At 36.0% G+C, this 24,701-nt stretch overlaps 1 protein-coding gene across 2 annotated transcripts in view; it reads left to right on the forward strand.

Moving 5' to 3' along the window:
• LOC115410607 (melanopsin-like) overlaps positions 1-24,701 on the forward strand; it is a 63,060-nt gene that overhangs the window by 31,735 nt on the left and 6,624 nt on the right. For both annotated transcript variants that reach the window (XM_030122327.1, XM_030122329.1), the window contains exons 4-10: positions 10,068-10,271; positions 11,738-11,909; positions 12,899-13,057; positions 13,195-13,302; positions 16,339-16,504; positions 16,610-16,783; positions 22,795-22,920. In XM_030122327.1, coding sequence (XP_029978187.1) covers positions 10,068-10,271; positions 11,738-11,909; positions 12,899-13,057; positions 13,195-13,302; positions 16,339-16,504; positions 16,610-16,783; positions 22,795-22,920 — 1,109 coding nt within the window. The remainder of the gene's footprint in view (positions 1-10,067; positions 10,272-11,737; positions 11,910-12,898; positions 13,058-13,194; positions 13,303-16,338; positions 16,505-16,609; positions 16,784-22,794; positions 22,921-24,701) is intronic.

Raw genomic sequence — 24,701 nt, forward strand, 5'->3', positions numbered from 1 at the left:
GTAGTAGTAATAGTAGTAGTAGAAGTAATTGTAGTAGTAGTAGTAATAGTAGTAGTCGAAGTAATTGTAGTAGTAGTAGTAGTAATAGTAGTAGTGATAGTTGTAGTAGTAGTAGTAATAATAGTAGTAATAGCAGTAGTAGTCATAGTAATAGTAGTAGTAGTAGTAATAATAGTAGTAGTAGTGGTGATAGTAGTAATAGTAGTAGTAATAGTAGTAGTAGTAGTGGTGATTGTAGTAATAGTAGTAGTAGCAGTAGTAGTTTATTTGATCGTTAATTACTTTAAACTACAAACAAAAACATCATATTCATTTGTTCCATGTACAGTGTGACTGAAAGGCTTCAGGCTGAAGTTAAGGCATATTTTGCCTTATTAACACTATTTATAATTAACACAATGTTTCCACACGAAAACAAACAAAAACATGTTCAGTGTAATCATTACTAAATATACAACAGAAAAGAATTCATATTTAATTTAACTCAGGTAAATCATGTCCTTATCTCAATTACCAATATTGAGTCTTTTAAACAAGTCTTTTCTTTAGTTAATCCTGAGCTCTATATTTTTGAATAATAGCTCATTTGTACGTCTTTTGAAAAGTTCTAATTGTTTTAGACTGTTTGAATTGATCTTCCAGTCCATTCCAAAGATTAACCCTTCTAACATTAAAGTGGTTCTACGTTATATTAATATTACAAATATTCACCAGTAGGGGTCAGTCTGGTTCCAGAACACATTTATTTCTACCAAAACCACCAACGAACCAACCCTGAATAAAGTCTAAAGCTCATTATTTCCACATGTGTAGTATGGAATCATCAAGTTTTCTACAAAACCACAACTCAAAGATGCTTATTTTAACAGTCGCTGAAATAACACTGTCTTATAATCCTCACATCAGCTGATAGTTTACATTATAGCTCTGTTAGCTTAGCTCTGTTAGCTTAGCTCTACTTTTAGACTGAAAACAGCCACAGTAAAACCACTAATCATCTGTTTTCTGTTCAGGTTGTGTTGTCAGTGGCTGAACTAAAGATCTGTTTGAATCCAACAATCAACAAACAGCAACTTAGCAAAGATAGAAACATCCCATAATAACTTTATATCTTCATTAGCCTGATAAACTCACAAAGAAACGCTTCCATTTCAGCATCAAACTCCATTCTTTTCGTTTACAGCTGAGTCCAGTGGAGAAAACAACAGCTTCTATTTGTATCACTTCTAACAGTTGTTTCTTTGCAGTTCTCGTCTCATCTGGTCACTTTCTATTGCTTATAATCCTTAGTAATCTTCATTTGTTGCGTCAGCTGATAGTTTACGTTTTTGCTCTGTTAGCCTAGCTCTGTTAGCTCTGTTAGCTTAGCTCTGTTAGCTCTGTTAGCTTAGCTCTGTTTTTAGACTGTAAACAGCCGCAGTAAAACCGCTAATCACCTGTTTTCTGTTCGGTTTGTGTCGTCAGTAGCTGAACTAAAGATCTGTTCAGAATCCGACAAACAAGGTCCGAACTGTCGCAGTTTGGTCTGCTAAGTTGCTGTTTGTTGATCCGCGGTTCAGAGATAAGAACATCCCATAATAACTTTAGACTGTCATGAGCCTCAGAATCAAAGAAACGCTGACATGGACTTCAGAACTCCTTTCTTTACATTTACAGCTGAGTTCAGTAAAGAAAACAACAGCTTCTATTTTTATCACTTGTTTTTTTGTCGTTGACTGTTTCTTTGAAGTTGTTTCTTTCTGGTTCTCACCCCAGTCTGGTCATTATCTGATGCTTTGGTCTGTGGTGGACAGTGTGTTCTGTACAAACTCCACTTCATCAAAATGACATCAAAAAAGCAACGAAAACTCATCCGCTTCAGTTTTTGTTTGTTTTCTCTGTTTTATCAGTCACACTGTTCTCAGTCTTATACATATATTCAGTTTCCTGTCCTCATTTAACTTACAGTTATTATTATTTGTGTTATTAATCGTGGTATTGCAGATATTATCTCACCAATATACTGTTTACAGGAGAAGTTATGAATGGAAAGGGTGCATGGGGGAAACACACCTACTAATATTACAGCTGTTAATGTCTGTCTTTACCAGTGGACATGTACCTATTTATTTTAATTTTCTAGTTAGTATTTTCATTTTTTGGATTCTTAAGTTGCATACACTGTAAAAAAAAAAAATAAAAAAAAAAACATTAAAAAAAATGGTATTATTCTGGCAGCAGGGGTGCCGAAAAAATACTGTTAAATAATGGAAAATAACCATCTCATAAAAATACGGTAATTTTCCATAATTAAAATACAGTTTTTTGCCCTAACTTTACATGAGATTTTGTGTATTTTTTGGACTTTTTAATGTTTAATAAAGAATATTTACATGTATTAAAACAATCAAATTACCTATAAATATATATATATAAATAATTTTCAGTGAGACTCAGTTGTCCAATCCACTGATAAAAACTGTATTTGGACAGTTTATCAGTGCTTATACATGTTATACATTCACAAAAACACATTTATTCAACATTTTTGTTGTGAAACTTCCTGTAATTACACAAGATATTTGTCAATTAACAAACAAGTCTGGTTAAACTTACAGAACAAATACTTCTTTTACAGTTAATTGTCAGTAATTTTATCTCGTTTTATTATTTTTTTTACATTATTAAACTTTAAATTAACAGTTTAATCTCATAAATAGAAAAGAAATATTTGTGAAACTATGATACATTTGCAAATGCATTTTAACTGTATTTTTATGTGAAAAAAGAAAAAAAATTCTTTTAAACCATGGAAATTTTCTGGTTATTCACAGTTACAGTTTTTTCATGTTATTTTACATTAGATGTGTAAAATCACAGTCTATTTTTCTCATTTCATTGATATTTTCCTGTATCTTAAAAATACAGGAAAAATCTGTAAAATAAACAGTGAAAACAGTGAAAATTCTGTTAAATTAATTTTTTTTTTTTTTTTTTTTTTTTTTTTTTTTTTTTTTTTTTACAGTGCACCAGTTCAGAAACTGTATTGTAATGCTGTGATGGGAGAAAGTGTGGGCCCTTTTCTAATGATTTTGGTTTTATGGTTTTATTTGGATTTATCGATCGTCTTTCATTTGTTTCAGGCTGATTTCAACCTGAAGGGGCAGAAAATAAATAAAATATGAGTCCTTGGGCAGATCACACACAAATGAGACAAAAATCCTATAAAACGTGTATTAAAACTAAAACAGTGCATCCACGGGGGTGTGTGTGTGTGTGTGTGTGTGTGTGTTTTCTTCTTTCTTTTCTTTTTAAATTAGTTATTTTACTTTTACTCTACTTTCTTTCCATTATCTTCTTTGTTATGACTTACTGTCATGTACTGACGACCAACACGTATAACCCAATTTTCTTCTAATAAAAAGTTTAATAACAAAATAAGCAACTAAAAACAAGCAGCACTTTAATTCAAAAATATGATCTAACAAAAGCAAAAGGCAAATATTAAACAGATATGCTTTTATATTGCTTGTAATTGGAATGAAGTAAACATCTGTTGAGTATTTTAACATAAAATTGTTGGATTATGTTGAATAAAACCCCACAAATGCAGCGAGTCCAGCAGAACACTGTCTGAAAAACACCAATATGAAGAGTTAACATGAACTAAACTGCACTGAGACAGTAAAGGGCATCTATTCATCTGTTATGTACAACAGAGCCGCTATTCACAGCATAAAAACACAGAAAAAAACAACCTTTGTAATTAAAAAAAAAAAAAAAAAAGTTCCTTTCTCTCTGGATGTACTTATACTAAAGCAACAGAAAATATATTTACACCCTCAGTGTTTTTTTATTGAAACTTAGAGTGAATCAGTGTGAAGAAGCTGATGTTTTCATGTCAGTTTCTTGGATCCTGTCTATTATCTGGACTCAGATAATAGTCTGTTCAGTTCACTGGCGGTTGGTGAATCAGACTTATTGACAGTGAGAACAATCTAGAATCTAATGTTTTATACGTGAGTCATATCTGGAATATCAGCTCAAGGTCAAAGATAAGAAACAAAAGAAAGTTCAAGTAGTTTAGTTTATGTTGTAATGATCAGAGCTTCAGTATCTGTTAATGCTGCTGCGTTTCAGCCTTTATCCTCCTTTTATTTCCCTTTCTTGTTGCTATTCTTCCTTCAGAGTACAAGTGTCAAACATACGGCCCGTGGGCCAAAACTGGCCCTCTAAAGGGTCCAGTCTGGCCCTTAGAATGAATATGTGAAATGCAAAAATTACACGGAAGATGTTTTGTTTATTTTCAGTCATATGTGCATTTCAAAACAACAGAAGAAGAGAGAAATAATACAATTGGACTCAAATGTCCTCAGGCAGAAGCAAAACTTACTAATGCCACGCCTACTTTACAGCTTAACCTACACAATACATGGTGTCAAGTAGAAAGAAAAAAAATACACACACACACACACATATATATATATATATTTTTTTTCTCTTTCAATTCCAGCCATAACTCTCAAATACAGATGCATATATTGCTTTTTTGAATATAAAGGAAGTCCATTGCTTAAGTTTTAAATCATCACCATTTCACACTTGAACCCTTTTAACAGAAATACATTTTCTTTTAACTTCTTTTTTTTTTTTTTTTTTACTTTTTGTAACATAAATTTCCATCCATCTCTCAACTCATATTTACTGTCAGACACTATAAAAAACTTTTGCACACATCTGGTAGTGTTTAAACATGATTTCCATTGTTCTATAATAAACCAAGTCTCTAAACTCCAAAACGTGTGGGTTTTTTTTTCTAAATTTAACCTTTATTTACCCAGACGAGCAATTAAGAACAGATTCTTATTTACAAATGCAGCCTGATCCAACATGAGAATTTAAAAATAATGGATTAGTATGATCATAATGTCCCACTTTATTTATGATACGTATGGCTCGTTTTTGTTGTGAAACAATTTTATCAGTTGTGCTTTTAAAAGTAGATCCCCATAATTCAACACAGTAAGTTAAATAAGGAAGTATCAGTGAGCAGTAAATTAAATATAACCCTTTGTGAGCCACCCTGTCTGTTGCTTTGTACAGGATTGCTATTAATATATATATATATTTAACAGTCAAAGGTGTCAAAATTATTTTAGTTCAGGTTCCACATACAGATCAGTATGATCTAAAGTGGATCAGACCAGTAAATTACTATATGACCTATAAATAATAATAAAAAAAAAAATTAAATGAAAAACTACACATTTTTCTCTTTGTTTTAGTGTAAAGAAGAAAATTACATGAAAATGTTTAAATTTTCCTTTCTACTATCTACTATTTTTCCACAAAAAATGTGAATAACATGAAAAAAAATGAGAAAACCTGAAATGTCTTAAGAGAAATGTTTGTATTTGTACCAATATTGTGCCTGTTATTAAATGTTTTACATTTTTTGTAGATCCACTGTGATCTGTACGTTGTAATAAACTTGTGTAAATAATAAACAGAGGCAGGATATTGTTAAAATTATTATTTATTTACTTATTTTTCTTAAGAAATTTCAGGTTGTTCATGTTATTCAGATTGTAAAGGATATTTTATAAATGTAAATATTTCCATGATGTAATTAGACTTTTTCCACTGTTATTATTTCACTAGTTGGGCCCATTTCAGATCATACTGGACTGAATGTGGAGCCTGAATAAAATGACTTTGACGCCCCTGCTTTAAACTATTACATTCTTCATTTGTTTTTTCATCCTTTTTTCTTCATAACCTTCACTCCTTTAATTCCCGCCTATATTTCTATATATTCCCACTTCATTGCATCCCAATGTGCTTTATTGAGCGGAACAAAAAACAAGCAAAAGCTGAAATTAGACACAGATTTAGTATCGATCATGTCGTTTATACAGAAAAATCCAATCCACCACAGACACTGCAGAAGCCTTGAATGTTTCCAAACAACCTTGGTTAATTCTCAGCAGCAAACACTTAACGCATGTTTGTTCACATAGGACGGATGTGAAAACAAGGTTAACAAATGTACGCGGAGGAAAGCATCAAAAATGTATAAACGCCGAACAGCTGAACATGAAAATATTCACCACATTTATGACACGTATGGATTCACTAACACGACCATGAGTCCGTTTATGGACGGAGCTGCTGCCGTCTGTGCTTCTGAAGACACTAGTTTGGAATTGGGCCTTTTGGAAGCAGAAGTGACCATATTTAGACAAAAGGGGGTGTGGGGGTGTTAAATTACAGACTGTGTAAGACGGTGAATTTGTCAGTTATTTATGTGATGAAGTCATTTTATAGTTTTTTTAGTGACACCAGTTGACCATTGGATTGTGTTTAACATTTTACAGTTCACAGTTTTGAGAAATTTAGATTTTTCAAAAAGTTTTGAAGCATTAAACATTTGTCTCTCCTTCTATTGGTCCATATTTTTTTGGTTTATAACATGTAAATGGTTACAGATATCAGAATAGTTCCTATACATAGTTCCATACAGAGGAAGTCTGTTTCCACTACAGAAAAAAATTATCCCCATAGTAAATCATAAATATGACATAAAAAGTCCAAATTATGAGATAAGAAAGTCAGAATTATGAGATTAAAAGGTGAAATTATGAAACAAAAAGTCAAAATTAAGAGATAAAAAGTCGGAATTATGAGATAAAAAATAATTATGACAAAAAGTCAAAATTATGAGATAAAAGGTCAAAATTATGAGATTAAAAGGCAAAATTATGAGATGAGAGGATTATGAGATAAAAAGTCAAAATTATGAGATAAGAAAGTCAAAATTATGAGATAAAAGGTCGAAATTATGAGATTAAAAGGCAAAATTATGAGATGAGTCAGGATTATGAGATAAAAAGGCAAAATTATGAGATAAGAAAGTAAGAATTATGAGACGAAGTCAAAATTATGAGATAAAAGGTTGAAATTATGAGATAAAAAGTCAAAATTATGAGATAAAGTAAGAATAATGAGATAAAAAGTCGGAATTATGAAATAAAAAGTCGGAATTATGAGATAAAAAGTCGAAATTATGAGATAAAAAAAAATCATAATTATGACATAAAAAGTCACAATTATTAGATGAGAAAGTCAGAATTATGAGACAAATAGTCAAAATTATGAGATAAAAGGTCAAAATTATGAGATTAAGAAAAAGCGTAATTTTGAGATAAAAAGTCAAAATTATGAGATAAAAAGTCGAAATTATGAGATAAAAAGTCATGATTATGAGATAAAAAGACATGATTATGAAATAAGAAAGTCATAATTATAAGATTATAAGATAAAAGAGTCATACTTATGAGATAAAAAGTCATAATTATTAGATAAAACGTCTAAATGATGCTCCCGTGGCCGAGGGCAGCCATTCTCAGTGGGGACACATACCTTGGTACATCACTTCCATATTACAACGATGCAGGGACGTGGATTTGAGTTTTTGGAATTGTACTTGTAAGCTAACGCCGGTCTTGTTTCCGTCTGTGATAAACCGTCTGTAAACTGATTTCTATAAAGGACTTGTTCTGTTTTTTATTGTTTTCCTGTGCTACTGTTAGATTAAAACACAATTAACTGAATCAAACCCAAACCAGACTCCAACACACCCTCACATATTCAGCGTCTAAAACGTTCGTCCTGTTTTCGCAGACGTGGACGCCAGCTGGCCCGGCTCAACTTTTCACCTGTTTTTTAATCTCTTTTTCCATCTTTCATTCCAAATTGCTTGTCTCAGGTGAAGAGTTTCTCTCGTAGCTATGCGTCTAATCAGGAAACAGATCTGGCAACGCAAGCGACGTTAAATAGTTGCTAACAGGCATTTAGTTCACATAAAGACGAGCGCTGAAGCAACGCAAATGTGCAACAGATGTTCTGGAGTTTAACCCACACACTGTTAATTAATGACAGCGACAGGGAGATAAACTGTAGAACAAAACAAAAAAAAACAGAAAAATGAGTGTAGCACCAACACCAAAGCACTGGGTTTAAGGATGTATAAGCTCAGCTTTAGTTCACTGGTGCCTTTGTACTTTTATTTACTGTTTGAACACAAGTAAACTCCATTGTGTTGACTGTAAAACAGGTTTATTAGTGTGGTTTTATTTGGATTTATCGATCGTCTTTCATTCGTTTCAGGCTGATTTCAACCTGAAGGGGCAGAAAATAAATAAAACATGAGTCCTTGGGCAGATCACACACAAATGAGACAAAAACCCTATAAAACTTGTATTAAAACTAAAACAGTGCATCTACGGGTGTGTGTGTGTGTGTGTGTGTGTGTGTGTGTGTGTGTGTGTGTGTGTGTGTGTGTGTGTGTGTGTGTGTGTGTGTGTGTACGTACATGTGGATCCACTGGTTCTAGATATGCTCGTTTTTATACTGTTGTGTATTCATACATGTTGTACCACATTAGTCCAGCAGTCACCGCCAAAGAGTTCTGGTATAGCAACGTGACTGTAAGGATATTATATATATTATATTATACACAGACATATACAGAATGTATACATATACACATACACACACGTACATATTCATATACATATAAACATACATATACATGAACACACAAATATACATGTGCACATACATATACAAAAGAATATACATACACACATATACACATGCACATACATATACACACATATATACACATACATATTCATATACATATAAACATACATATACATGAACACACAAATATACATATACACATACATATACAAAAGAATATACATACACACATATACACATGCACATACATATACACACATATATACACATACATATTCATATACATATAAACATACATATACATGAATACATATACACACATATATACACATACATATTCATATACATATAAACATACATATACATGTATACACACATATACAGGGTGGGGAAGCAAAATTTACAATGAACATTTAGTTGTTTTTTCTCAGCAGGCACTACGTCAGTTGTTTTGAACCCAAACATATACTGATGTCATAATCATACCTAACACTATTATCCATACCTTTTCACAAACTTTTGCCCATATGAGTAATCAGGAAAGCAAACGTCAAAGAGTGTGTGATTTGCTGAATGCACTCGTCACACCAAAGGAGATTTCAAAAATAGTTGGAGTGTCCATAAAGACTGTTTAGAATGGAAAGAAGAGAATGACTATGAGCAAAACTATTACCAGAAAGTCTGGAAGATACTATTAAAGAAGAATGGGAGAAGTTGTCACCCCAATATTTGAGGAACACTTGCGCAAGTTTCAGGAAGCGTGTGAAGGCAGTTATTGAGAAAGAAGGAGGACACAGAATAAAAACATTTTCTATTATGTACATTTTCTTGTGGCAAATAAATTCTCATGACTTTCAATAAACTAATTGGTCATACACTGTCTTTCAACCCCTGCCTCAAAATATTGTAAATTTTGCTTCCCCACCCTGTATATATATAGTACGTATACATATACACACAAATATACATATACACACACATATATGCACACATACATATTCATATGCATATAACCATACATATACACACATATACATAAGAATATACATACACACATATATACACACATACATATTCATATACATATAAACATACACATATAAATAAGAATATACATAGTACACACACATATACATATAAACATGCATATACACACATATGTATGCACACATACATATTCATATACATATAACCATACATATAAACACACACATATACATAAGAATATACATACACACATATGTATGCACACATACATATTCATATACATATAACCATACATATGAACACACACATATACATAAGAATATACATACACACACATATATACATATAAACATACATGTACACACAAATATACATATACACATACATATACACACAAATATATAAATACACACACATACATATTCATATACGTATAAACATACTTGAATAAGACTATAAATACACATAATAAAATCTAAATCGATAACTCCTCACATTCCAGATCATTTCCTCTTTAATCTACTTCTCCTCCTGTCGTTTCTGTCTGTTTCCAGCCTGTGAGTTGTACGCCTTCTGCGGCGCCTTGTTCGGCATCTGCAGTATGATGACGCTGATGGTGATCGCGGTGGACCGCTACGTGGTCATCACCAGACCGCTGGCGTCCCTGGGCGTCATGTCCCACAGGAAGGCCCTGCTCATCTGCGCCGTGGCCTGGGTCTACTCCGCCGGGTGGAGCCTCCCCCCGTTCTTCGGCTGGAGTGAGTACCACACCATTCCGAAGTAGAGACGATTCAGACCCAGAGACGAGTCAGAACCGACACGATTCAGACCTAGAGAAGAGTCAAAACTGACACGATTCAGACCCAGAGTAGAGTCAGAACCGACACGATTCAGACCCAGAGAAGAGTCAGAACCGACACGATTCAGACCCAGAGAAGAGTCAGAACCGACACGATTCAGACCCAGAGAAGAGTCAGAACCGACACGATTCAGACCCAGAGAAGAGTCAGAACTGACACGATTCAGACCTAGAGAAGAGTCAAAACTGACACGATTCAGACCCAGAGTAGAGTCAGAACCGACACGATTCAGACCCAGAGAAGAGTCAGAACCGACACGATTCAGACCCAGAGAAGAGTCAGAACCGACACGATTCAGACCTAGAGAAGAGTCAGAACCGACACGATTCAGACCCAGAGAAGAGTCAGAACTGACACGATTCAGACCTAGAGAAGAGTCAGAACCGACACGATTCAGACCCAGAGAAGAGTCAGAACCGACACGATTCAGACCCAGAGAAGAGTCAGAACTGACACGATTCAGACCCGGAGACGAGTCAGAACTGACACGATTCAGACGCAGAGAAGAGTCAGAACTGACACGATTCAGACCTAGAGAAGAGTCAGAACTGACACGATTCAGACGCAGAGAAGAGTCAGAACTGACACGATTCAGACCCAGAGAAGAGTCAGAACTGACACGATTCAGACCCAGAGAAGAGTCAGAACTGACACGATTCAGACCCAGAGAAGAGTCAGAACTGACACGATTCAGACCCAGAGAAGAGTCAGACCTGGAGAAGAGTCAGAACCAACAAGTCAGAGCTGACATGATTCGAAACTGTGGAAGAGTCAGAACCGACGTGATTCAGACAGAATAGAATAGAATAAAATAGAATAGAATAGAATAGGGTAGAGTAGAACAGAATAGTGTAAAATAGAGTAGAATCGAATAGTGTGGAGTGGAAGAGAATAGAGTAGAAAAGAAAAGAATAGAATAACAGAATAGAATAGAAAAAATAGAATAACAGAATCGTGTAGAGTAGAATAGAATAGTGTAAAATATAGAATAGAGAAGGATAGAATAGAATAATTTAAAATAGAATAGAATACAGTAACATCGAATAGATTACAATAGAATAGAGTACAATAGAACAGTGTAAAATAGAGTAGAAAAGAACAGAATAACAGAATAGAATAGAATAGCCTTTATTTTCATTGTGACACATAGAATCATATAAAAATAGACTATGAATATAATAATATAAAATATGTAAACAGACTTTCAGTGTATGTATAATGTAATTTTCAGTGTTTTGTTTTTGTTTTTTTGGGGGGGGGGGGTCCTTTGTGTCTGGAGGTGACACGTTCAGGAACCACCGTGTTTTCGGGTTCATGTATGTGATATAAAGAACCTGTCAGTGACGGTGTTGGTTCCTCTCCAGGCGCCTACGTCCCTGAAGGCCTGATGACGTCGTGTTCGTGGGACTACATGACCTTCACGCCGTCGGTGCGGTCCTACACCATGCTGCTCTTCACCTTTGTCTTCTTCATCCCCCTGTCCATCATCATCGTCTGCTACTTCTGCATCTTCAGGGCCATCCGACACACCACACGGTCAGTGAATGCACCGCAGCCGTGTAAGCGCTCATAGCGATGATTCGGAAAGCCATCGAACAAAAACGCTGAAGAAAACCCGAAAATCTAAAACCACAGAGAATTTTTTTATTTTAAACTTCATCTTATTACAATATTCTGACTAAAACTGAGATTGACTGTTTTATTGATTAATAACAGTTGTTTGGTTTATTAAATGTCACAAAATGATTAAAAAATGATGTTCAAGATCCTCAAATGTCTGGTTTGGTGCAATAATATTCAGAGATATTCAGTTTAATGTTAAAGAGGAAGAAAAAATGGCACATCATTGATCAAAAAGATGGAAAAAAAAGTTAGTTTTTTCTCATCAGATCGACTTCATGACCAGGTATGTTTTAATGTCTATTGGTTTTTTGTTCATTTGTTTGTTTTGATGATGCCTGTGTCATCATTATTTGTATTTTTAATTCTTTTAATTCGTAGCGAACGAGTGATGTCCTACTGTTGGCTGTTTTATGTCTTATTACTGTCACCTCTCTAAGGACTGCAGATGAAAAGTAGTTATTTTTACTAATTCTGGCAAATTTACACAGGTGTATTTTTTATACAGCAATGTGCATAAATGTAGATGGTCCGTGTTAAATAAACCAATAAAATAAAATAGTATGTTTTTACTCTGCTGCAAGGTTATTATTGTTAACGAAAACTAACAAAATGACAAAAACTAGAACTGAAAAAACATTTTCGTGAACTGAAATTAATAAAAACTATACTTAAAAGAAAAAACGATAACTAACTGTATTGTGCGCTCACAAAACTAAAACATATTAAAATTGTGGATAAAATTACCCTAGTTTTATGATTTATTTCGTTCGAGGAATTTTATCTCGTGACACCGTAATAATTATCTATTGATGATTTATTAGCCCAAATGTCAAACTGATCTGTGGTGTGTGTGTGTGTGTGTGTGTGTGTGTGTGTGTGTGTGTGTGTGTGTGTGTGAACAGGGCAATAACAAAGATCACCTGTGAAACCAGAGACTCGGCCAAGAAGTTCCACAAAATGAAGAACGAGTGGCGGATGGCGAAGATCGCGCTCATTGTCATCCTGCTGTTTGTCATCTCGTGGGCGCCGTACTCCTGCGCCGCCCTCACCGCCTTCGCCGGGTACGTGTTGACATGTTTCCACAACCACTTCTTTCAACAAATGCTTATTCTGTGGATGTTTTGGATCAACCTTGGTGTGGTCAGTGGTCGACATATCCCATGATGCTCTTGGGTGTGTGTCATTTCCTCTCCTTTAGATACGCCAACCTGTTGACTCCGTACATGAACTCCATTCCTGCTGTGATCGCCAAAGCCTCTGCCATCCACAACCCCATCATCTACGCCATCACACACCCCAAATACAGGTAACACACCCCAAATACAGGTAACCCCCCCCCCAAAATACAGGTAACACACCCCAAATACAGGTAACCCCCCCCCCGAAATACAGGTAACACACCCCAAATACAGGTAACACCCCCCCCCCGAAATACAGGTAACACACCCCAAATACAGGTAACACACCCAAATACAGGCAACCCCCCCCCCCGAAATACAGGTAACACACCCCAAATACAGGTAACACACCCCAAATACAGGTAACCCCCCCCCCCAAATACAGGTAACACACCCCAAATACAGGTACCCCCCCCCCCCCCCCCCCGAAATACAGGTAACACACCCCAAATACAGGTAACACACCCCAAATACAGGTAACCCCCCCCCCGAAATACAGGTAACACACCCCAAATACAGGTAACACACCCCAAATACAGGTAACCCCCCCCCCGAAATACAGGTAACACACCCCAAATACAGGTAACACCCCCCAAATACAGGTAACCCCCCCCCCCCCGAAATACAGGTAACCACCCCAAATACAGGTAACCCCCCCCCGAAATACAGGTAACACACCCCAAATACAGGTAACCCCCCCCCCCCCCCCCGAAATACAGGTAACACACCCCAAATACAGGTAACACACCCCAAATACAGGTAACCCCCCCCCCCCCGAAATACAGGTAACACACCCCAAATACAGGTAACACACCCCCCCCCCGAAATACAGGTAACACACCCCAAATACAGGTAACCCCCCCCCCCCCCCCGAAATACAGGTAACACACCCCAAATACAGGTAACACACCCCAAATACAGGTAACACACCCCAAATACAGGTAACCCCCACCCCGAAATACAGGTAACACACCCCAAATACAGGTAACCCCCCCCCGAAATACAGGTAACACACCCCAAATACAGGTAACCCCCCCCCCCCCCCCCGAAATACAGGTAACACACCCCAAATACAGGTAACACACCCCAAATACAGGTAACCCCCCCCCCCGAAATACAGGTAACACACCCCAAATACAGGTAACACACACCCCCCCCGAAATACAGGTAACACACCCCAAATACAGGTAACCCCCCCCCCCCCCGAAATACAGGTAACACACCCCAAATACAGGTAACACCCCCCAAATACAGGTAACCCCCCCCCCCCCCCCCCCCGAAATACAGGTAACACCACCCCAAATACAGGTAACCCCCCCCCGAAATACAGGTAACACCCCCCAAATACAGGTAACACACCCCAAATACAGGTAACCCCCCCCCCCCCCCCGAAATACAGGTAACACACCCCAAATACAGGTAACCCCCCCCCCGAAATACAGGTAACACACCCCAAATACAGGTAACACACCCCAAATACAGGTAACACACCCCAAATACAGGTAACCCCCCCCCCCCGAAATACAGGTAACACACCCCAAATACAGGTAACACACCCCCCCCCCGAAATACAGGTAACACACCCCAAATACAGGTAACCCCCCCCCCCCCCCCCCCGAAATACAGGTAACACACCCCAAATACAGGTAACACACCCCAAATACAGGTAACCCCCCCCCCCCCCCCCCGAAATACAGGTAACACACCCCAAATACAGGTAACACCCCCCAAATACAGGTAACCCCCCCCCCCCCCCCCCCCCGAAATACAGGTAACACACCCCAAATACAGGTAACCCCCCCCCGAAATACAGGTAACACACCCCAAATACAGGTAACACACCCCAAATACAGGTAACACACCCCAAATACAGGTAAAAAATAATAATTGGCAATCAAAAAAAAGGGAACAACCACGTACAGATTGCCAAATTGATCCCGAGGACAAATAAAGTGTTTTTGAATTGAACTGAATTGAACTTTGGGGTTATTATGGATCCAGGCTGTTAGTGAAAGTGCCAATGCTGCTATCGCTGCTAACACTGCTAACACTTCTAATGTTGCAGTTGCTACTAATGCTGATAACACTGCTAATGTTGCTATTGCTCTTAATGCTAAGATTGCTAACACTAACACTGCTAATGTTGATATTGCTGCTAACATTACTAACGCTGATAACACTGCTAATGTTGACATTGCTGCTAATGTTGCTAATGCTGATAACACTGCTAATGTTGACATTGCTGCTAATGTTGCTAATGCTGATAACACTGCTAATGTTGACATTGCTGCTAATGTTGCTAATGCTGATAACACTGCTAATGTTGCTATTGCTGCTAACGTTGCTAATGCTGATAACACTGCTAATGTTGACATTGCTGCTAATGTTGCTAATGCTGATAACACTGCTAATGTTGCTATTGCTGCTAACGTTGCTAATGCTGATAACACTGCTAATGTTGACATTGCTGCTAATGTTGCTAATGCTGATAACACTGCTAATGTTGCTATTGCTGCTAACGTTGCTAATGCTGATAACACTGCTAATGTTGCTATTGCTGCTAACGTTGCTAATGCTGATAACACTGCTAATGTTGATATTGCTGCTAACGCTGATAACACTGCTAATGTTGCTAATGCTGACAACACTGCTAATGTTGATATTGCAGCTAATGTTGCTAATGCTGATAACACTGCTAATGTTGCTATTGCTGCTAACGTTGCTAATGCTGATAACACTGCTAATGTTGACATTGCTGCTAATGTTGCTAATGCTGATAACACTGCTAATGTTGCTAATGCTGATAACACTGCTAATGTTGACATTGCTGCTAATGTTGCTAATGCTGATAACACTGCTAATGTTGCTATTGCTGCTAACGTTGCTAATGCTGATAACACTGCTAATGTTGACATTGCTGCTAATGTTGCTAATGCTGATAACACTGCTAATGTTGCTATTGCTGCTAACGTTGCTAATGCTGATAACACTGCTAATGTTGATATTGCTGCTAACGCTGATAACACTGCTAATGTTGCTAATGCTGACAACACTGCTAATGTTGATATTGCAGCTAACGCTGCTAATGCTGATAACACTGTTAATGTTGCTAATGCTGCTGCTGTTGCTGTCCCTGCTAACGTTGCTAACACGTCTCCGTCCAGGTCGGCCATCAGCAGGTACGTCCCCTACCTGGGCGTCTTCCTGTGCGTCACCGGCAGAGACAGGTTCACCAGCAGCAGTTTCCAGTCCACCCACCGCTCCACGCTGGCCAGCCAATCAGACGGCCTCCAGCCCAGCAAAGCCCCGTCCTCCATATCCAGCGAATCAGTGAGTGTCCTTCCTGTGTCCTCTGGTATGTCTCAGTCCTGACGTCCTCTGTGATGAAGGCTGTGGACCAGGAGACGCTCACGTCCTCCACCTGTCTCGTCTCAGGCCGTCTCCGACACCGAGGAGGACTCGTCGATTCGGACGCCGACCGGTCGTCGCGTCTCCGTCAACGGCAAACCCGTGCGCCACGCCAGCCAGAGGTCAAAGGTCAAAGGTTACAACTCGGTGGATCTGCTGAGAAGAGATGAACTGACCATCAGTCACCTCTGCCAGACCACGGTGAGTAGAAGAGGCGGAGACCTGTAACAGATCCACCCACTACTGGGCGGGGTCAAGGGTGTGCCAGATGGACCGCCCACTACTTTTGGATTCATAACCTTTGAACCAGACGAGTTTCAGACAAATATTCCACATAACTGTAAAGGTCTAAAGGCCATCTTAAACAAACTCAAAAGGCAAAATGTAATTTCAAATATATTTAAATGAAAAATATCCAAAACTACTGTGCCACGGATGGACAAAAAATTTACGTTTATTTTTTCCCAGAATTCCAAAGTTCTCCACAGTGTAGTTCCTCTGACATTTTCATCCTCGAATGTATTCAGCGTAAACCTTAAACCCTCTATTTTACAACTGAATAATTGGTTATAGAGGGAAAAAAAATTAGATCAAACCTAAATTGAATGAGTTTAGACAAATGTCAGCGTCACAGACGGACAACAGAAGTAAATATCAAAATATACAGTTTTTATTTCAATTATTAATATCATATACATTTATTTACAATATTTACAACCTACAAATAATATTAACATTATATTCAAATATATTTCGCATCAATATATGCATTTATTAATTTTAAACTGTGTGTGTTTAGAATATGACATAAATAATATAATAGTCAAATATCAATGTATTTGGAATAAATGTCGTTTCTTTATTAGAGTTTATCAAATGAACCCAGAATGACAGCACAAAACTGTCACTTTACAAACACTCACACTCAGAAAACTCCTCTAATTTTTTTATTTTTTTTTTCACAATTTTTTTCTCAGTTCAAAATACATTTTCCTGAAAATATAAGTAATTATAAGTAAAGTATAAGTTAGGTGTAGATTATTGTAATTTAATTTTTTTGACCAAATTTTAACCTTCCCTCGACTCGCTCTATTAAAGGCCAAAATTATATTAGAGTTTAAAGGGCCGACATATAATATTTAGACGCTAAAATATTTTGTAAAATCATTTAAAATCTTAGAAATATTTAACTTTTCTCACACATTTTCACCATATATCAAAAAATAACAACAGTAATAATAATATTTGTATTATCATCATCATCAAGATTTTTGTATCTTCTTTTCTTACAAATTTATGACTTTATAATCTCAGGGAAAATTCACCTGGATTCTATTTAAATTTGTCTTTTTTTTTTTTTTTTAAGCAAATCTATCATTAATTGAACATAAACCCAGTGTGTCCATCCACTGTCATTGATCCAACTCCATGGGCTTTACTGGTGAATCAATGTTGTAGAAGATGACGGTGTTTCCATGGTAACTACAGAGCCTCTGAACATCCAAATGGGTCATATCTGATGACCATGAAAAGAGGAAGAACTGTATTTTACACCAATTATTGACATGGATTTACAGGGTCAGTGGATGAACAGGTTAATTCTTTGCGTCTTTGTCTTCAGTTCAGTTTTTTTGGTTAAATCTTCCTGTAAACTGGGTCCAGTGGGTGAAACATGGTGGATGTGACGGTTTATAGTTGATGCACAGACAGATGCAGATGGTTTTCAGACTCCTCCAGGATCCGAGTTCATCGTTAGCCAACCAGTGCGGTTCAGTAAAACCCGAGGTCAGGTCACGCAGGCCGTGGATTAAGTCTGAAAGTGGTAGATTAGTGGATTAGTGTCCAGACCCAGTGTAATGGAGTCCTCAGGGAACCCGACCTGCTGCTCTGTCTTCACATACGTGTCCACATGTGGCGTTACGGCGTTTTTTCTGGGAAATAAGATGATTAAAGAGAGACGGAAATGTTCCATATAGGACATGTCCCACATAAAACCACCTTCGACCCCTCGTCAGCTGTACAGAACGCTGATTAAAGAAGCCACGTTTATTTTATTTTGGTCTGGACCCGAAATAAGGCCATTTTCTATTTGTTCTAAGAGTCTGTGTCTTAGTGAAGTGGATTAATAACAGGAACAAACAAAAACAAACCCACAGATAAACAACAAAACAACTCATCTGACCGAAAACTTCAATTACCTTCAAAATAAAAGCAGTGAAACTTTAACCAGAGTCACTAATGAATATAAATTCAGTTCAAATGCTGGTTTTCTGTAGTTTTCAGTTATGTTTTGCAAAATATAAACACGATTTTTAAAGAAATCGGTCTGTTTTTTAAAAATTTTTTTGATGATAAAAAACCCGAATTGGTGCAAAAAATGGGTTTCATGCTTAAATTGTCAAATAATTTATCCTTTTTGCTGCTGTAAAGGTCACAGAGAAGCTTCAGATTGTACTTTTATTGCTGTATTTTCCATTAAACTGTATGAATTCATGTAATTTTCACATTTGCCAGTTTCAATCTGTAAAACTCTGTTTTCGTGACATAAAACCTTGTTCATATGTGGACGAGAAGAACAAACATAGGGAAAAATATCTTTTCCAAAATGCAAACCAAATTTTAGGTTAGTTATGCATTATATTTTTAATTTTTCATCTTATGCTAAGACACAAATTGGTGCCAAAATACTATTTCATGATTAAAATGTCGAATCATTTGTCCTTTTTACAGCTGTAAAGGTCACAGTAAGCCTTCAGATTGAACTGTTTCATTGTACTTTCAATTATAACAACATTAATTCATGTAGTTTTCACCTTTTTCAGTTTCAATCTGTAAAATTTTTATGACATAAAACCTTATTTACATGTAGAAAACAGGAACAAACATGAAGAGTATCTTGACAAAGTGCAAACCAAATTTCATAGGAATAGGTCTGTTGTGCATTATATTTTTAATTTTTTAATTGCAAAAAAAGACACAAATTGGTGCAAAAATACTGTTTCATGTTTAAAATGTATAATAATTTCTTATATTTGCAGCTGTAAAGGTCACACTGAAGCTTCAGATTATACTGTTATTGCTGTGTTTTTCCGTATAACTGTACAAATTGATCTAATTTTCACAGTTTCTGTACGTAAAAGTCTCAGTTTTTGTGACATAAAACCCTGTTTACGTTTAGACAAGAGGAACAAATGTAGAAAAATTCTCATGTTCCTTTTCATAAATAAAACTGATGCAAAGACAAAAATTGGTGCAAAAATAGTGTTTCACAATTAAAACATCCATTAATTTCTCATTTTTGCAGCTGTAAAGGTCACAGTAAATCTTCAAATTGTACTTTTATTACTGTATTTTCCATTAGAACTATATGAATTCATGTAATTTTCACGTTTGTCTGTTTCAATCTGTAAAAATGTCAGTTTTTGTGACATAAAACCTTGTTCACATGTGGACGGGAAGAACGAATGTAGAGAAAATATGTTTTAAAAAATACAAGCACATTTTTAGAGGAATAAGAAAATTATCATTTTTAATTTACATCTTACACTAAGACACAAATTGGTGCCAAAATAGTGTTTCATGTATAAAATGTCTAATAAGTAGTCCTACATTTTTACATTTATCAGTTTCAATCTAAAAATCTCCGTTTTCATGACATAAAACCCTGAACAAATGTAGAGAAAAACATGTTTTAAAAAAATACAAGCACATTTTTAGAGGAATAGGAACATTATCTTTGTAATTTTCACCTTATGTTAAGACACAAATTGGTGCAAAAATACTGTTTTATGATTAAAATGTCACACTGAAGCTTCAGATTGTACTTTTATTGCTGTATTTTCCATTAGAACTGTGCGAATTCATGTTATTTTCACAGTTTCAATCGTAAAAATCTCAGTTTTTGTGACATAAAACCATAAAAGAGGAACAAATGTAGAGAAATTCTTCTGTTCCTTTTTATAAATAACATTTCCGATTAAAAAAGATACAAAAAAAAAAGACACAAATTGGTGCAAAAATACTGTTTCATGTTTAAAATGTTCAATAATTAGTCCTTTTTGCAGCTGTAAAGGTCACAGTAAACCTTCAGATCAAACTGTTTTGCTTTATTTTCCATTAGAACCACACTGATTCATGTAACTTTAACATTTGTCAGTTTCCAGCTGTGAAAACTTCAGTTTTTGTGACATAAAGCCCTGTTTACATGTGGACGAGAAGAAGAAAGGTAGACAAAAATGTTGTTTTTTTTTAAAAAAAAAAAGCACATTTTTAGAGGAATAGGCACATTATCTTTTGAATTTTTATCTTATGTTAAGGCACAAATTAGTGCAAAAATACTGTTTCATGCTTAAAATGTCTAATAATTTCTTATTTTTGCCGCTGTAAAGGTCACACTGAAGCTTCAGATTGTACTTTTATTGCTGTATTTTCCATTAGAACTGTATGAATTCATGTAATTTTCACAGTTTCAATCTGTAAAAACCTCAGTTTTTGTGATATAAAACAATAAAAGAGGAACAAATGTAGAGAAATTCTTCTGTTCCTTTTCATAAATAACATTTCCAATAAAAACTGATGCAGAAAAAGACACAAATTGGTGCAGTAATACTGTTTCATGTTTAAAACGTCTAATAATGTGTCCTTTTTGCAGCAGTAAAGGTCACAGTAAACCTTCAGATTGAACTGTTTTGCTGTATTTTCCATTAGAACCTCATGAATTCATGTTACGTTACATGTAAAAGTCTGTGTCACTTTGGTTCTGTTTCTGTGGATGTTTGACCTTTGTCCCGGAGCCCAGTCACTTCCAGTCGTCCCATGGTACTTAAACCTCAGACTAGTTCCCGTTTGTCGGCGAAATTGTTTGACTTTTTTTATTCCTGGAGGAAAATCTGCTTTAGTTTTTCTTTTCCGCTGTCATGTCAGATTCTATCGAGGCTTTTAAGAGCCTGAACCAAAGCCTGTTTTTGCAGTTTTTCTTTCCTTTAAACAGCGTTAACATTATTATTATTCACTTCAGCCAAACCCCATCAGTCACTTGGAAAAGGTCACAAAAAGAACTTAACTTTTCAACTCTAGAAAAAGTTTCTTTAATAGATGACTTCAACACATTCCATCCCGGACATCCATTAGTTTGTAGGTTTGTTGTAATGAAAATACACAGAACACGTCTATATAGAGCATTTTCTGAAACTTTGTGTGTGGATTATAGACGTGATGCAACAGCAGGTTGGTTTTTATCATTAAAAAGCTACATTTACAACAAATTGGTGCAAAAATACTGTTTCATGATTAAAATGTCAAATAATTTCTCATTTTTGCAGCTGTAAAGGTCACAGTAAACCTTCAGATTGAACTGTTTCATTGTATTTTCCATTAGAACCACATGAATTCATCTAATTTTCACAGTTTCAATCTGTAAAAATCTCAGTTTTTATGACATAAAACCTTATTTACATGTGCACAAGAAGAACAAACATAAAGAAAAGTATCTTGACAAAGTGCAAACCAAATTTCATAGGAATAGGTCTGTTGTGCATTACATTTTTAATTTTTTCATTGCAAAAAAAGAACCAAATTGGTGCAAAAATACTGTTTCATGCTTAAATTTTCTCATAATTTCTCAGGTCAGGTCACACTGAAGCTTCAGATTGTACTTTTATTATTGTATTTTCCATTAGAACTGTACGAATTCATGTAATTTTCACAGTGTCAATCAGTTTTTGTGACATAAAACCATAAAAGAGGAACAAATGGAGAGAAATTCTTCTGTTCCTTTTCATAAATAACATTTCCACAAAAACTGTTGCAAAAAAGACACAAACTGGTGCAAAAATACTGTTTCATGATTAAAATGTGTAATAATTTCTCATTTTTGCAGCTGTAAAGGTCAACAAAGAAAGAAAAAAAACAAAAAAAAAGCTACATTTTCACCTCGTTTCAGACCATTATGTGTCTACAAATGGTGGTAATTGTAAAGACACCACATCTCAAAAGCTTAACTGGGTTATTTTTGCTTATTGCTAACTGATGCTAATGCTAATGCTAGGTACTGTGTGTGTGTGTGTGTGTGTGTGTGTGTGTGTGTATTATGGGTCAAATGCAGAGTTTCCCTCCAGGGTGGGTAAGGCCAGTTGACCTTTAACCTTTGCTTCTGAACCCTGAACACTGTTCCTAAAGCTCTGAACGTCCATGTCCATGTCCTCACTGTCCAGAGTCTGACCGAGCCCGAGGACATCTCCATGTCGGACATGGGTGTCCGACCGTCCACACATTTACCGGCAGCTGTCAGAGTGGACCAGACCCCCCCCCGTCCACGACCAGCGCTAAAAGACCTAAAAGTAAGGACTGTATTCTATCTACTGACAGATGTTATAAAACCATGTATTTACATGAACTGTATTCCATTCCATATATTTTTTATATTTAATTTACCCATCAACAGATATATCACAGGTGTCAAATATGTGGCCCATGGGCCAAAACCAGCCATCCAGAGGGTCCAGTCCGGCCTGTGGCATGATTTAGCAAAGTGCAAAAATAACACTGAAGATATTAACAGTCAAAGGTGTCGAACTAGTTTTAGTTCAGAGGCCACATTCAGCCCAATGTGATCTAAAGTAAAATAAATAAATAAATAAATAAAATAAAAAAAGCATAATAATAATAATAGCATAATAACCTTTTAACAATAAAATGTGAACAACCTGAAAGTGAAGCAATTTGAAGAAGATTCTTGCTGTTACTAAATGTTTTGTGCATTTGCAGATCTGATCTGTAAGTTGTGTTAATAATACGCTGACACAATATTGTAGAAATTATTCTAATTTTAATTCCAACCTTAAACATTTTGACAACATTATGCCTGTTTCCAAATGTTTGAAGAACATTGTGTGTAACACACATGCACAAATGATAAGCTGAGGCATAATACTGATAAAACTGCACTTTTTTTTTTTTTTTCAGTTTTTTTGTGAAAGGATTGTTTGTAAATGTAAATATTTTCATTATTTGATATTTTTATTACTCTAAAAAAAAGAAAAAAGCTTGAAACTGTCATTATTTATAGGTTATTATGCTAATATTTTAATGGTTTGGCCCGCTGGAGATCAAATTGGGCTGAATGTGAAACCTTATCTTATCTTATCTTATCTTATCTTATCTTATCTATGTGAAAGCTCTTCTATCAGTCCAACTTCTTCCAGACTTTTCCATCTCCTCTTCCGTTCAGTCGTCATTTGCAGGACTCAGTCGGTCTATATTTACTTTTTCTGACACAGATGTCATGTCCGATCCGCTCACGTCTGTATTGACAGCAGAGGGCGACCACAACACAACCCGTCAGCGGAGGTTCGGGTGTGAAAACGTGGCTACAGGATAAAAAGTCTGGGTTTCCTCATTGTTCACAGGTGTTGAGTAATAATATTGATGACAGAGGAGCTGGAGGACTGGTGTTGAATGAGCTGACACCAGCCTGACATGGAAAGACTGAACAGAGGTGGTAGAGCGCTGCTGTCAGAGGTGACTGCTACGAATGGACCATGTGACCTGTAATGAGTCATGCGATGAGTTAACGACCAAAGACTAATTAATGTAGGTTTAAAAGGAGCTCTACTGGTAAAAACACCTGAATGAGTTCATGGATTTGGTATTTCCTCAGTACATATTATAGGTAAACTCTGTGCGTTTTAGTTTTTTTTGTTTGTTTGTTTGTTTTTTCTCGATTTTATGACAAACAACAGGATACAAACTTTTCCATTTTTCGTTTACTGATTTTAAAACAAAAACCTAAATACAAGTCGTTTTCCGTTTTTCATTTCAGATGGCCAATCCAATTTCCATCAGTGAATCTTTTGGTCATTGGATTTTCCTTTCAGAAACAAAAGAAAAACTACTGGTTAATTGATTTTTGTTTTAAAATAGAAGAATTAAATTTGAATTTCAAGGCGTTTTTCTTTTTCAGTTGGGTTTATAGATTGCCATTGACCCAAAATAGATGTGATTACATTTTGGGAAAAGGTCAGAGTTAAAAAAAATTGGTACTGAATTTTTAAAATCTTTTTTTTTTCATATATTTGTAATAGGTGAAATTTCAAATGTCTATGAAAACATCAGTTTTGTT

The sequence above is a fragment of the Sphaeramia orbicularis genome, chromosome 19 (genome assembly GCF_902148855.1).
Source record: "Sphaeramia orbicularis chromosome 19, fSphaOr1.1, whole genome shotgun sequence".
Classification (NCBI taxonomy): Eukaryota; Metazoa; Chordata; class Actinopteri; order Kurtiformes; family Apogonidae; genus Sphaeramia; species Sphaeramia orbicularis.